Source organism: Esox lucius, chromosome 8 (assembly GCF_011004845.1).
Source record: "Esox lucius isolate fEsoLuc1 chromosome 8, fEsoLuc1.pri, whole genome shotgun sequence".
NCBI classification, from domain to species: domain Eukaryota; kingdom Metazoa; phylum Chordata; class Actinopteri; order Esociformes; family Esocidae; genus Esox; species Esox lucius.
The window spans coordinates 29,958,960-29,971,598 of record NC_047576.1 but is presented as its reverse complement, the minus strand read 5'-3'; the positions used below and the strand labels follow the sequence as shown (position 1 = coordinate 29,971,598).

Below are 12,639 nucleotides of genomic sequence, written 5' to 3'. Positions count from 1 at the left end.
TGGTTGGATTGCCATGTTTCACTTACTAATTTCCTGGACATTCTTGAGACAGAAACATTTAAAATATATTTTATATTCTAACTGCATAAAAGAAAATGATCAAACGACTGCAAGATTAGAATATACAGTGGCCTCCATTTGCGCCCTAGGTAAATAAGAAAAAAATAAGGGATAATGTCATTTCTCGTAAACCTGAAATATAAGAGCACCATTTTATTACGTTTACCATCACAAACTACTAACTTGTACTCCAACCAAAAACGTTCAAAGCCTCTAACATGAATTCACGGAAAACACAAATATTTTTAGATTCTAGATCCCTCCATCAACCCAAGGATGTCAGATTAAATGAATATGTTGACAGTCTTACCAAGGACCGTAGTAATACCGCCGATGCTGTCATACCACTAAAAAGGATACAAATGGGCAACAGGGAACTAGATCCCTGGCATACAGAAATGATCAGAGCCTCTAGAAATTGGAACAGAAATGGCACTCCACCAAACTGGAAGAAGTTAGTCTGGAAATACAGTACAACATAGTTTTCTATTTTGCTCGATCAGCCTACTTTTCCAACCGGACTGAGCACAAAAACTATTTAAAATCTATTTTTGACACAGTTAAAAAGCTAAGTAAAAAGATGGTGTAAGAGACAGTTTCAGTCTCAACCTTTAAGCATTTACTAAAGACACATTTATTCAGTAGGGTCCATGACTAAGTGTAGCCTGACGTTCACACATACCCCTGGGATGTCTGTCCTCTAGCCCAAACACAGGGGAGGATGTGTCCTAGCTACTCAAACCCATTGAAAATCTATGGGATTAGCAGAAGAGAGTCCACCAATTTTCACTCAATTAAAAATGTGATCCCTTTGATTATTTTGAGTGTAAGATCAAGATGGTAAAAAAACAATTATGTCTAATTATAGCCATATTTATCTAGATTGCCAATTATTCTGGAGGGCATTATATTACCATTGAGGTAAAAAAAATATTTGGACAGTGAAAAAAGTTTTGGTTTGATTTTGACTCGTTTTTTAAACGTTTAAAAATTTGAACAAATTCTCAATGTGTATTAAGCTGCCAAAGGACTGATGCCAGGTCAAATTTCTAACACACTAGAAATTCTAACACACCAAGTAAATACTTGTTGGATCATGCATTTACATATCATATGTCCAAGATAGCATAACTGCAATATTACCTCCGGTGTTGGCCAAATGAAAGTCATTTATTTCAAAGTTTCAACTATTTCAAAATGTTTTACCAAACAATAAAAAACAAATAAAACATTAGGGATAAATACCTCTCAGATTTTAATACAACCATGTTTCCAAAAAATAATTAATGATCTGAATTCTGATTAAAAAAATTATCTGCATAAAGAACAGGGTGTCAATGCACATACAATATCAGTCGGTAGGCAGGGAGTGAGGATTCTGGTTACACAAATGCAAAGAGGTCGTAATAGGTGTCAGTAAGAAATGGAAAACGACAGAGAGAGAAATAAATATTATACAGGCCAAACGTGAGTACTATGATAGCCAATTAAATTGCAAAAAAGGAAATCACCTCTATGATGCCAAGTACATTTACCCATACTCAGAACTTGTGATGTCTCTGCTAGTGGTAGACAATGTATAAGAACCTATTCACAAATGTATGCCGTAAAAACAATTGCACTAAAAGGTTTATAGGGGCTCATGAACACCCAGATGAAAAAATACAGAATATAGAGACATAAAGTAAGTTTTTTCTGGTTGAGGAAAGTTTATTTATTTATTTTAATATTTTAATAACACCTTGTCCCAAGCCACTGCGCTTACAGATCTGAGAGAGTCCAGACTTATAGTCTGAGTCTCTCTCTGGTTATAATCTTCTTGGGCTTAGCTTGATGGAAAATGGAGAGGTGGCAGGTTAGCCACAATAACAGTAGAAAGGTCCCAAAAATGGCCCAACAAGTAAGAGGGGTTCGTCTGTTTCTGGGACTGGGGTCCAGATTTACACACTCACGTGTCTGTTCATAAACATAAAAAAAAAGACAGACCATCTTTGCAACACATGGGAAGTGAGGAAAAGTAAGCCGACTTATTAGGGAGGCATGTGTTTCAGAAGCTTTTCAAAAGCAATTGAGTTGCAAATGTCCATTTAAACAGATGTCACAGAGACAGATTGACATCACCCCGAGCCCAATGCCAGCTACTAATATTCAACAAAATGGTTGAATTACACACTGTCTACATGGCAGCTGGAAACATGGTAACGGCTTGTTTTATTTGAAGGAAAACAAAAAAGCTATTTTGCAAGAAAATCATGAAGTACATGGGTATTTACTTTTGAAAAGTAAAATTCACCTCCATGGACTTTGGGTCCAGGCAAACCGCAGCAATGCATTAGACATATGAGTGTGAAGATACGGAATGTCGGTTCCGGTTGGTCCCTGGAGTGAAGTCAGATTCGGCTGGGTGTAGTGTTGGAGGATCAGTAAGGAACCTCATCTGGTCAAGTCTAAATATCAAAACCCAAGGGCCCAGGTCAGTGAAGGGGTGATCTCCTTGCGACAGGTGCAGTCTTTAGAGTGGGGCATCATTATTTTTCCTGGAAAATCAATGTTTTGCTCTGACAGAAATTAACCTTTTTTTCACTTGAACATTAGACAGAGACAGCCACCCTGGCAAAACATCCCTTTTTTAACACTCCATTTGCTGCTCATCACTTACTGAAATAAATGTGAAATAAAAGTTGCACATTTTTCTGAAATTAAACACTTTGCTTTCGTTTGGTGATTATGTGCAATGGGGCAAACACATTTTTACAGTACTGTTTATCTAATCCTTTGTTTTCAATGCCTTGTAGCACAACCAATTTTTTTGGACAAATTGTTTATTTAGACCTCAAGACATATTCCAACTGAAACTAAAAAATAAACAGTTATTATATATTATTGAATATGACACAAAAACACCTAAGAAGAAAGCAAAGCAAATGGATCCGCAGAATCTGTCTTTTCATTTCTGCATGTAGACTTCATTACATCATTTAGAATCAGATAGCTACAGTAAAGCTACCGTTCTCACATGATCTCTTCTCATGGATGCTGACAGTAGCTGAAGCCCCATTAGCATGCTGCCTCCACTCTAATATAGAACACCAACATCACCTAGCAGTCTACAGTATCACAACAACCACACAGGCATGGAGGATCTAAAAACCAGAGGAATCTATGCCTGAGCAGTGTAGCCCAAGATGTCCTCTTGTTTTATTCATGTTTGACACATAATGCGCTACAACCATGCATATTTTCATCACAGATCTCTTATTTCAGTATTCATCAGTTTAACACACACGTCTTCCAACCCTAGTAATGGAGTTACAAAACATAGGAAATCAATCAAAAACTACACAGAAGAAATACTACAGAGATTAGGCACATGAACATACTACCTACTGCACCATGATATTATTATTGGGTTAGCTTGTGGAATTGAAACAAGAAGTGAATATGGTCTTTGTGACAAGTACTTTTTCATAATTTTGGCTCCTTACACCACCACAATGAATTTGAAATGAAACATCCAAGATGCAATAGAAGTGCAGACTTTCAGATTTAATTGTGGTTGAACAAAAATATCATATGAAACGTTTAGAAATTGCAACCATTTTCATACACAGTCCCCTTATTTCAGGGGCCCAAATGTAATTGGACATTTTACATTTTTAATACTTTGTCCAGAATCCTTTGCAGGCAATGACTGTGTGAAGTCTGGAACGCATAGACGTCAACAAACACTGTTTCCTTCTTTGTGATGCTTTTGCCAGGCCTTTACTGCAGCTGTCTTCACTTGCTGTTTGTTCGTGGGTCTTCAGCAAGTAAAATGCATGCTCAATTGGGTTGAGAACAGGTGATTGACTCAGCCTTTGCAGAATATTCCACTTCTTTACCTTAAAAAACTCCTGAATTGCATTTGCACTATGTTTTGGGTCACTGTCCATCTGTAAAGTGAAGCACAGTCCAATCAACTTCTCTGAATTTGTCTGAATCTGAGCTGAAAATATATCCCTATTCACTTCAGAATTCTTCCCGCTGCTTGTCTTCTGTCACACTAGTGACCCAGTGCCACTGGAAGCCATGCACGCCCATGCCATCACACTGCCTCCACCGTGTTTTACAGATTATATGGTATGCTTCGGATCATGATCCGTTCCAGGCCATCATTCTGGTACAGGTTGATCTTAGTCTCATCTGTCCAAAGAATGCTGTTCCAGAAGTGGGCTGGCTTGTTAAGAAATCTTTTGGCCTTTCTAACTGGCCTGTCATTCTTGACGCTAATGAATAGTTTGCATCTTGTGGTAAACCCCCAGCATTTGCTCTGTGAAGTCTTCACTTTATGGAAGACTTGGATAATGATATGCCTACCTCCTGGAGAGTGTACTTCACTTGGCTGGATGTTGTGAAGGGATTTTCCTCTACCATTGAAAAGATCCTACGATGGCCATCCGCCACTGTTGTCTTCCATGGGCATCCAAACCATTTTGTGTTGCAGAGCTCATGAGTGTGTTCTTTTTTTCTCAGAATGTACCAAACTGTTGATTTGGCCACTCCTAATGTTCCTGCTATCTCTCTGATGGATTTTTCTTTTTTTTGCAGCCTAAGGATGGCCTGTTTCACTTGCATTGACTGCATGTTGTGGGTTTACAGCAAGAGCTTCCCAATGTGAATGCCACACCTGGAATCAAACTTTTTACCTGCTATATTGATGAAGAAATAACAAAGGAATAGCCAACACTTTTGAGTCAATTGTCCAATTAATTTTGGTACAATTTGGATTGTGAACCAATTTGGATGTGAACACATTCAACGTAACTGTACTTTAGAGCAGTCAAATGTACAGTGTCAATAGATTAAAACATCATTATAATGATTAACCTGAAAATGGTCTAATTAAAGAGCCTTCTGATCTTTTGCCACACTATCTAATGTGACGCATGTAAACAGATGACTCATGTGAACGGACTATGTGGCAGCAGACTGCTGAGAGATCCAAATGGTTTGTAAGGCTGATCTCACATCAGTTCTCTGAATGTACAGATAAATGCGTGACAGATTTAATTCTATTCAACGGCAACAACGACATGGATGAAGCAGAGCGTGTGTGTAAAACCAAGGAGTGTTGTCAAAGACTATTATCCAATTAAAAAAGAACAAATAGTGTGTCCTCCACATGGAGGACACGTCTGTTACAGATGAGCAACACATACCACTTCCTAACAGATAAAGATAAGAGGAGGTTCTGGTAAAAATAATGTTCCAACAAGGACGTTTCAGAGCTGCTAATGAAAACTCGTTACAAATACACAACTTCATCCCTTCGTAAAGAGCAACATTCGAATAAAGCTGCATTTCACAGATGAAAGCGGTAAACATAGGTTGTATCAGTGGAAGAGCCATATATAGATTAGTGAGATATATCGACAAGTCTCCGCAAGATTAGGGGAAAGAAATAGTGAGAAGCGGAATCATTATTCTAGAGAAATCTTTTTTCTGTTACTTAATATAGCACAAATGTTCTCCAGAGGCAGCACTTTAAAGATTTCACAGTAACACAGATTTATTGTTATTGCATCTCAGTCACACAACATCTCTCGCTGTCTTTCAATACTAACCTCCTAGGGGTTTCTATAATAAATTTTGTGTTAAAACAACAACAATACTTGTCCAATTACAAACAGGCTTGCAAAAATAGCAATATCACCATGAAGATTACTAAAGCTGGCTGGTGGAAGTAACCGTATTATCAACGATCAGGGATGTCCGATTCCTGTCAAATGGTTTCTTCAATTTAGTTCAGCAAACAGACATTTTTACTCAGATCTCTATGTGCATACAGTAGACAGTGATGCAGTTCTATTAATCTAGCCTGGGGTAAACTGCTGTATGGCCCATTATAACATCGCATGAAAGCAGGGAGCAAGAACAACCTTCGTCTAATCTAACAGTAAACTGGGCCGCAGAAGTTTTCAACAAGACAGGATAACCAGTAATCCAAAAAATATACACTGCTCCAAAAAAATTAAGGGACCACTTTAATCTCACATTGGGTATTGATAAACAAAATCATTTAAAGATCAAAATCTTTACTGTACATTGTGTAAGTCATTGAGAACAAAATTACATAACAGTGCTCAATGGAAACTAAAATCACCAACCGACTGAGGGCCGGATTCAAACTCACAAGTAAACAATTGATTACAGGCTGTTCCAACATGTGTGTGAATTTCATCACAGCAACTCATAACACGACTCAGTAGTGTGTATGGCCCCCACATGCCTGCATTTACTCCCAACAATGTCTGGGCATGCTCCTGATGAGATGGCGGATGGTGTCCTGGGGGATCTCCTCCCAGACCTGGATCAGAGCATCAGTGAGCTCTGGGACAGTCTGTGGCGGTACTTGGCAGCGTTGGATGCACCGATACATAACGTCTCAGAGGTTCTCAACTGGATTCAGGTCTGGCGAAAGTGAGAGCCACTCAATGGCATCAATTTCTTTGTCATCCAGGAACTGCCTACACACTCTGGCCGCATGAGGCCAGGCATTGTACTGCACCAGGAAGAACCCAGGGCCCACTGCACCAGCGTAAGGTCTGACAATGGGTCTGAGGGTTTCATCCCGTTGGCTAGCATGTGGAGGTCTGTGCGACCATCCAAGAATATGCCTCCCCACACCATCCCTGGCCCACCGCCAAACCGGTTATGCTGAATGATGTTGCAGTCAGCATAACACTCATCACAGTGTCTCCAGAGTCTTTCACGTCTGTCACATGTGCTCAGTGTGAACCAGCTCTCATCTGTGAAGAGAACAGGGTGCCAATGGCAGACCTGCCAATTCTGGTGTTCTCTGGTGAATGCCAATCGAGCTGCACAGTGCTAAGTCGTGAACACAGGTCCAGCTAGAGGATGTTGGGCCCTCATGCCACCCTCAAAGACTTGGTTTCTGACAGGCAGAAACATGCGCACCAGTAAACCGCTGGAGGTGATTCTGTAGGGCTCTGGCAGATACTGGTCCTCGTGTAACAGCCCATCGTCCTGGTACCTCCTCCATGCCCTTGAGACTGTATTGGGAGATGCAGCAAACCTTCTTGCGGCAGCACATATGGATGTGCCATCCTGGAGGAGTTGGACTGCCTGTGCAACCTGAATGGGCTGCCTCATGGTACCAGTAGTGACAAGAACAGTATCAAAATGCAAACCTAGAGAAGAATCATTCAGGAAGTATATTTGAGAAAGCAAATGTTTGTGGCCACCACCTGCAAAACCATTCCCTTTTTGGGGTGTTGTCTTGCTGTTGCCTCTCCAGTGCATCTCCTTTACAGAAATGTTTGCAATAGTTGCCACTGGGAAGATAAAAAATTTTTTTTTCATCAAAAGCCATCACCAGGTCAAGTAAAAACCAAATCCTACTCATTACTCTGTGCGCTAATTACATAACAAGATGGCTGCCAATGCATACCTAGGAGGTAACCTGGTTTCAAAATAAGTTGTGTGAAGTTTCCCTTGTTAAATTGTGTTTTGAACTGAGTGGTATTATTTTCTTTTTTTCCAGGTCTTTTTCTTATGCCCTATTAGACAGGAAAGTGAGAGCTGACAGAGAAAGCCTCTGCTAAAAGAGCAGTGGCTGGGATTTGAACCCATGCTGCAGGAGTACTATGTGCACTGCATGCGTTGAAGGCAAATTAAACACCTCCCTCTTTGTGCTACACCGCCCAACATTATGCAATACAGGTACTTATCACACAACCAACTGTGTTTTATTAACCCCTAGCATAACTGCAGCAAAATCACAAAATAATTGACTTCAGTCTGACTGGTGCTTAGTGGCAGACAGAAGGATGTTGCTAGGAAACAGCGGATTGTTATGGTAGCGATATTTACCTGATTGTAATTGATTGGGAACCAAGGTTTGAGAATTGGCTGGGTTAGGGGGTGCTGGTTGGGAAATTAAGAATTCAGAGTCCCTTAATCTTGTTCATCTGCAATATAATTTCATCAAAGAAAGTGCATTACCAAATTATTCCACTTAACTCCCTCCCAGCTACAGAAGATGAGGTATGTACACTACCACAGATCGCAACCAATCTGTGAGCCTTCTTTTCCAGGCTTGTCGACACTGATAGAAGTGCAGATAAGCCACTACTGGTGCCATTCTGTTGCAACTGAGCTGGTAGGCTGTGGATCCTGCCACTGGGGCTGGCACTGAGGTGAAATTTGATTGGGTAGAATTTCCTCCCCGTGTTTCAAAGCATCAGGCAGCCAATCAATTATTCAGGTCATTTGGTCTCGTGCCCGGGAGGAGGAGCATCTGGATGGACAGACGACTCGTTGCAGAGTCTAGAACAGTCGGACTGACTGACTGACTGGGAGATTCCTAAAATAACAGCCATATTAGGCTGTCAACACAGCAGAGAGAAAGAGGGAGAAAGACAGAGACAAATGCAGAGCGATAGAAAGCGCTACAGAGGTTGAAGGAGAACGACAAAAAAAAGTGAGAGACTGAGGGAGAAAGCAAGGGAATTAAATATGTAACAGAAGACAGGCTAATCCACCCCCATGAAAAAGATGCACCAGACCATTAGAGACCAGTCCTGGGATGACTGTCTGACCCATTTAGCAGACAAACCAGCCAACAAAACACTACACCAAACTTCACTACGCTTAACTAAACCCAACCCTAGCCTCAGTTTTGATCAGACAAACAGAGCTACAACAAAGCTCACTCAACTCTGTAAAAACACTCATCAAAGCACGCCAAATAGAGAATAGCTTTATAAGTGTTGCGTTCCTTGCTCAAACCCAGTCAGGATACAGATTTAAACCAGGGCTTGTCTTCTTTGGGAGAATTCTTGCATTTGTTCATCTGGATGCTGAATAAAACATTGAGACGACTGCCTTCGAGTCATGAGGAACTTATACACGCAGTCACAAAGAGACAGACAAGCCTAATCTCGTTAACCCCTCAAAAAAAATCTTCCCAAACACAAAATGCCACCTACTGTAAAATCTTAGACAAAACATTTTACCAAAAGTTTTTTTTTGTGTTAGGAAAGGTTGCAATTGTATTTTTTTTTATATATGCACATTAATTCAAGGGCTGAACTTTTTAACTTTTAGCCGGAGCAACTAATCAGTTAGAGGAACACTGCAGGTTAATGCATCTTGGAGGCAGGCTATGCATCTGGGGGCCACTGGGGCGTATTGGAGCCCACACAGATAGGCTGGGACATGACCTGTTCTCTTTTCAGGAAAAGCTGTAACATACGTGACAGACAGGTGGCCCAGTCCACACTCTACTCCACGGCGACCCTATGAGACAAGCCGCCGTTCAGTCGATGCTACACCTCTTGTACCGCTTTACGATACAACCCCAGTGAAATGGATAGCCAGAGCAGTAGTACAGCAAAACACCATTACGTCACATTTAAGAGAAAGTTGCAGACAACGCTAACATTTAACAGGAGATACTTCACGTTTCTGAATGGAGTAGCATTAGCATGACCTAGCCCAAGTCCCTACACTCACCTCCTACTGCAGTGGCGCCTGGATGCTGGGCCCCGGGGCACGCGGTGCTCTGTGTTCCCCCAGGGGTGGGAGGCACGGGTCTGGGCCAGGGTTTGGCAGCAGACAGCCCCTGCCTCATCAGCCCTGCAAACTCCACAAACGTCCCGGGGAAGTCACCCTTCTCTTTGGTCCGCTCGTTGGTGCCGTGCAGCCATCCCTTTGGGCTGCGCTCGTCCCCTTCCTGGTAGTCCTTCAGGGAAGCCTTCAGGACCGTCAGGATGTCCCCAGGCTGGAGGCTGATGTCATCGCCGCGTTTCCGTTTGTACTCAAAGAGCGCACGGTACTGGAAGCTGCTGTCAGGGGCTGTCATGGCCACAGTCACAGGCCCATAGATAAGTCCTAAGTCACGGTCCGACTGAGTTCTGCTGGGTCACAAACTAACGTCTGCTGTTTTTGATTAATTAATTAGAATGAAATGCCTTAGTGAGGCGGCGAGGCCTGGTAGTTTAGCACTCTCCCAGACCTTTAGTAGCCATCGGGTTGAATAGAAAAGTAAAGAGTAAACATTCTGGTGATCAAATTCAGGTCAGTGTTAGAAACTGTCAGTCAGTAAGTCAGTCAGTGCTCTCCCGTCTGGTGTGCTCCGGGCCTGGAAGGGTTTCAAGACAGGGTGTCCTAGAGCCCTTATGTGGTGTTCCGATTACCAGAGGTTCCGATAATCGGCAATTCCAAGGTTACACAGCTGGTGGTGTTACACAGATTGGAGGACCCAGTAACTTCTCACTGGCAGGTGTGGCAAGAGCTGTAAAACCTTGACACTCTTCCGTACCTGGATACTGGATCATTTTAATCCACTCACATCAGAGCACACCAACCGCGGTCCCTCTCTCCTTCTGTCTCTCAACCAGCCCTCTGTCTCCCAGCCAGCCCTACCAGAGAACTTCAAAGTAATATGGTCATTAGCCTCATTAAATTAGGTTATTATTGGCATCAGTGGTTATATTTGTCAAGAAACGGTATGCTCTATAGTAACACTAATTCTATATTTTGCTAATATTCAACATAATTTCAATAAAAGACTCAACAGTGTGTCATACAATAGCTTACATTAAATTGCATATTACAGGCACACTACGTATGAAAGCATGGAAACGCATCACTTACAAAACGTGACTGGGCGAATACGAACTTCAGAGCAGCATGCCGACACTCGAGTTTTAAACTATGCAAAACGCAGAGCACATCTACGGTAGTGCTCTTGCCTTCTTATTTCCGAGACGTAATCCAGTTGGTGCGACTTCTTTGTTAAAATACAGAATATAAATGCATTCGTCTTATTTAAAGATGCGTGGCTGGTGTAGACCTCGAGCCAGACCTGCTTCCAAGTCTGGAGTAGGATAGTACAGAGCGTGCTGATGTCAGAGACCACACCCCCGGCGTATGCGAATTATTCTAGTCGGCTAGAGAAGGCGCACTACTGCAGCAGGCAAGAGTAGCCTACTATATGACATGCATTAGTAGGGGTAATTGTAACGGGTTACATTATTTAATAAATTTACAGTCGTAGTTTACTTACATGCGCGCAACGAAAAGTGGGTCCAAATCCAGACGGGCTGTTTAAAATGTAGCTTTAATATAGATGCGTCAGAATAACGGTAAATTATGTAACAATCGTTTGACCTGAAATGTGCATCTCTTATAAAACTATCAGTGTCACATGTATTGCGTTTTACCGTAACAAGGATGATTTGCACCGGCTATTGCTGCTGCCCTAAATTTATGCCAAACTGTTATCTAACCACTCCACTGCTTGGGGCAATCTACTTATGGTTGGACATTTCATATTTCTTGCGTAGATCTCTGTGAAAAATATTTTTGGTGAAAGGACGTCCTACATTTTAGCACCAGGTATACACATTTAGTTCCAGCCAGGGTCAGCTTTTTTGCTATTTCATGCAATCCTACAAATGTTAGCATAGGAAAGAAAAGCTGATTTCCTGAAATTGCACATATTTTGTCATGTAATTTGGACAAAATGTTGCCAATTTAAAGCAGGTTTTCTGCTGACCTAAACATGAAAGGGCCCCTGACAGGAGCAGAGCTTTAGGTCACTGACTAGCAATACACCTGTGTAATGTTGGCTAAGATAGTTTATGATAGGGTACTTATTGTACTCTGACAACTCCTTGTGGTATGTCAGGGCCTGCAAGGTTAAATTCTCTCTATATGTGCCTAAAAATACCTGGTTGAGTGAGCGTCTTGGTTAGAAGTTTGCCTATGACCACTATTCTAAATTATTTGCTGGCTTTGTAGTTTTTGAAACTTGGTGAGACCAAGATATAGCCAACTTCTGCGAGTCTCAGAATTCCCAAAGACAAACTTCTCCAAACTCTTAAATGGAATAAACATCTATGACTGTAGCACGCATGTTTATGCACTTATTGACTGCTCTCTTCAATATGAACAACAGGTTTTCAATTGAATTCAAGTCCAGAGATTGAGATGGCCACTGCAAAATATTGATTTAATGGTCAGTTAATACTTTTTTGAAGTGTGCTTGGGGTTATTGACTTGTAGTACGATCTTGCAGCCACGTATTTGGCTAAAATATGTTGATAAATAGGGTTCTTGATGTCATAGACTTTAACAGAGGCTTTTGACCAGTGGAAGATAAACAGCTCTTTAACATCAGATCCACCAACATATTTTACAATAGGCAAGAATTCCTTTAGTGCATGCACATCCTTCTTTTGACCCCAAACTGCTGCTGGGCCAAAGAGATTTATTTTTCATAGTTCGAAAGCCCTTGACAATGCTGTTTAGTAAACTCCAGACGCTTATATTTTTTGGTTGGTCTAAATAAATTATTTCTCCTGGCAACCCTTCCAAATTTGGTAATGGCACATTGGGGGCGGTTTTGAGACTTAGTGACCTCAAGATGCAAGTACGTTCTGTAATTCCAACTGTGGTCCTTGGATTCTTATTTGCCTCCCAGACTTTCATACTGTGTGTGGCGGCAAGATGCATCAGCGTCCTCTACGGACCAGTTTAACCACCGTTCCACTGGTTTTCAACAACAAATTT

The 12,639-nt window shown here is 41.5% G+C and overlaps 1 protein-coding gene across 1 annotated transcript in view; it reads right to left on the bottom strand.

Moving 5' to 3' along the window:
• The window catches only part of pik3r3b (phosphoinositide-3-kinase, regulatory subunit 3b (gamma)), a 209,803-nt gene extending 198,811 nt beyond the window's left edge, over positions 1 to 10,992 (bottom strand). The window contains exons 1-2 of the mRNA XM_029121550.2: positions 10,720 to 10,992; positions 9,577 to 10,495 (exon numbers count right to left, since the gene is read on the bottom strand). Of these exons, the coding sequence (XP_028977383.2) occupies positions 9,577 to 9,925 (349 nt within the window). The 5' untranslated portion in view covers positions 9,926 to 10,495; positions 10,720 to 10,992. The remainder of the gene's footprint in view (positions 1 to 9,576; positions 10,496 to 10,719) is intronic.
• Positions 10,993 to 12,639: the final 1,647 nt, after the last annotated feature.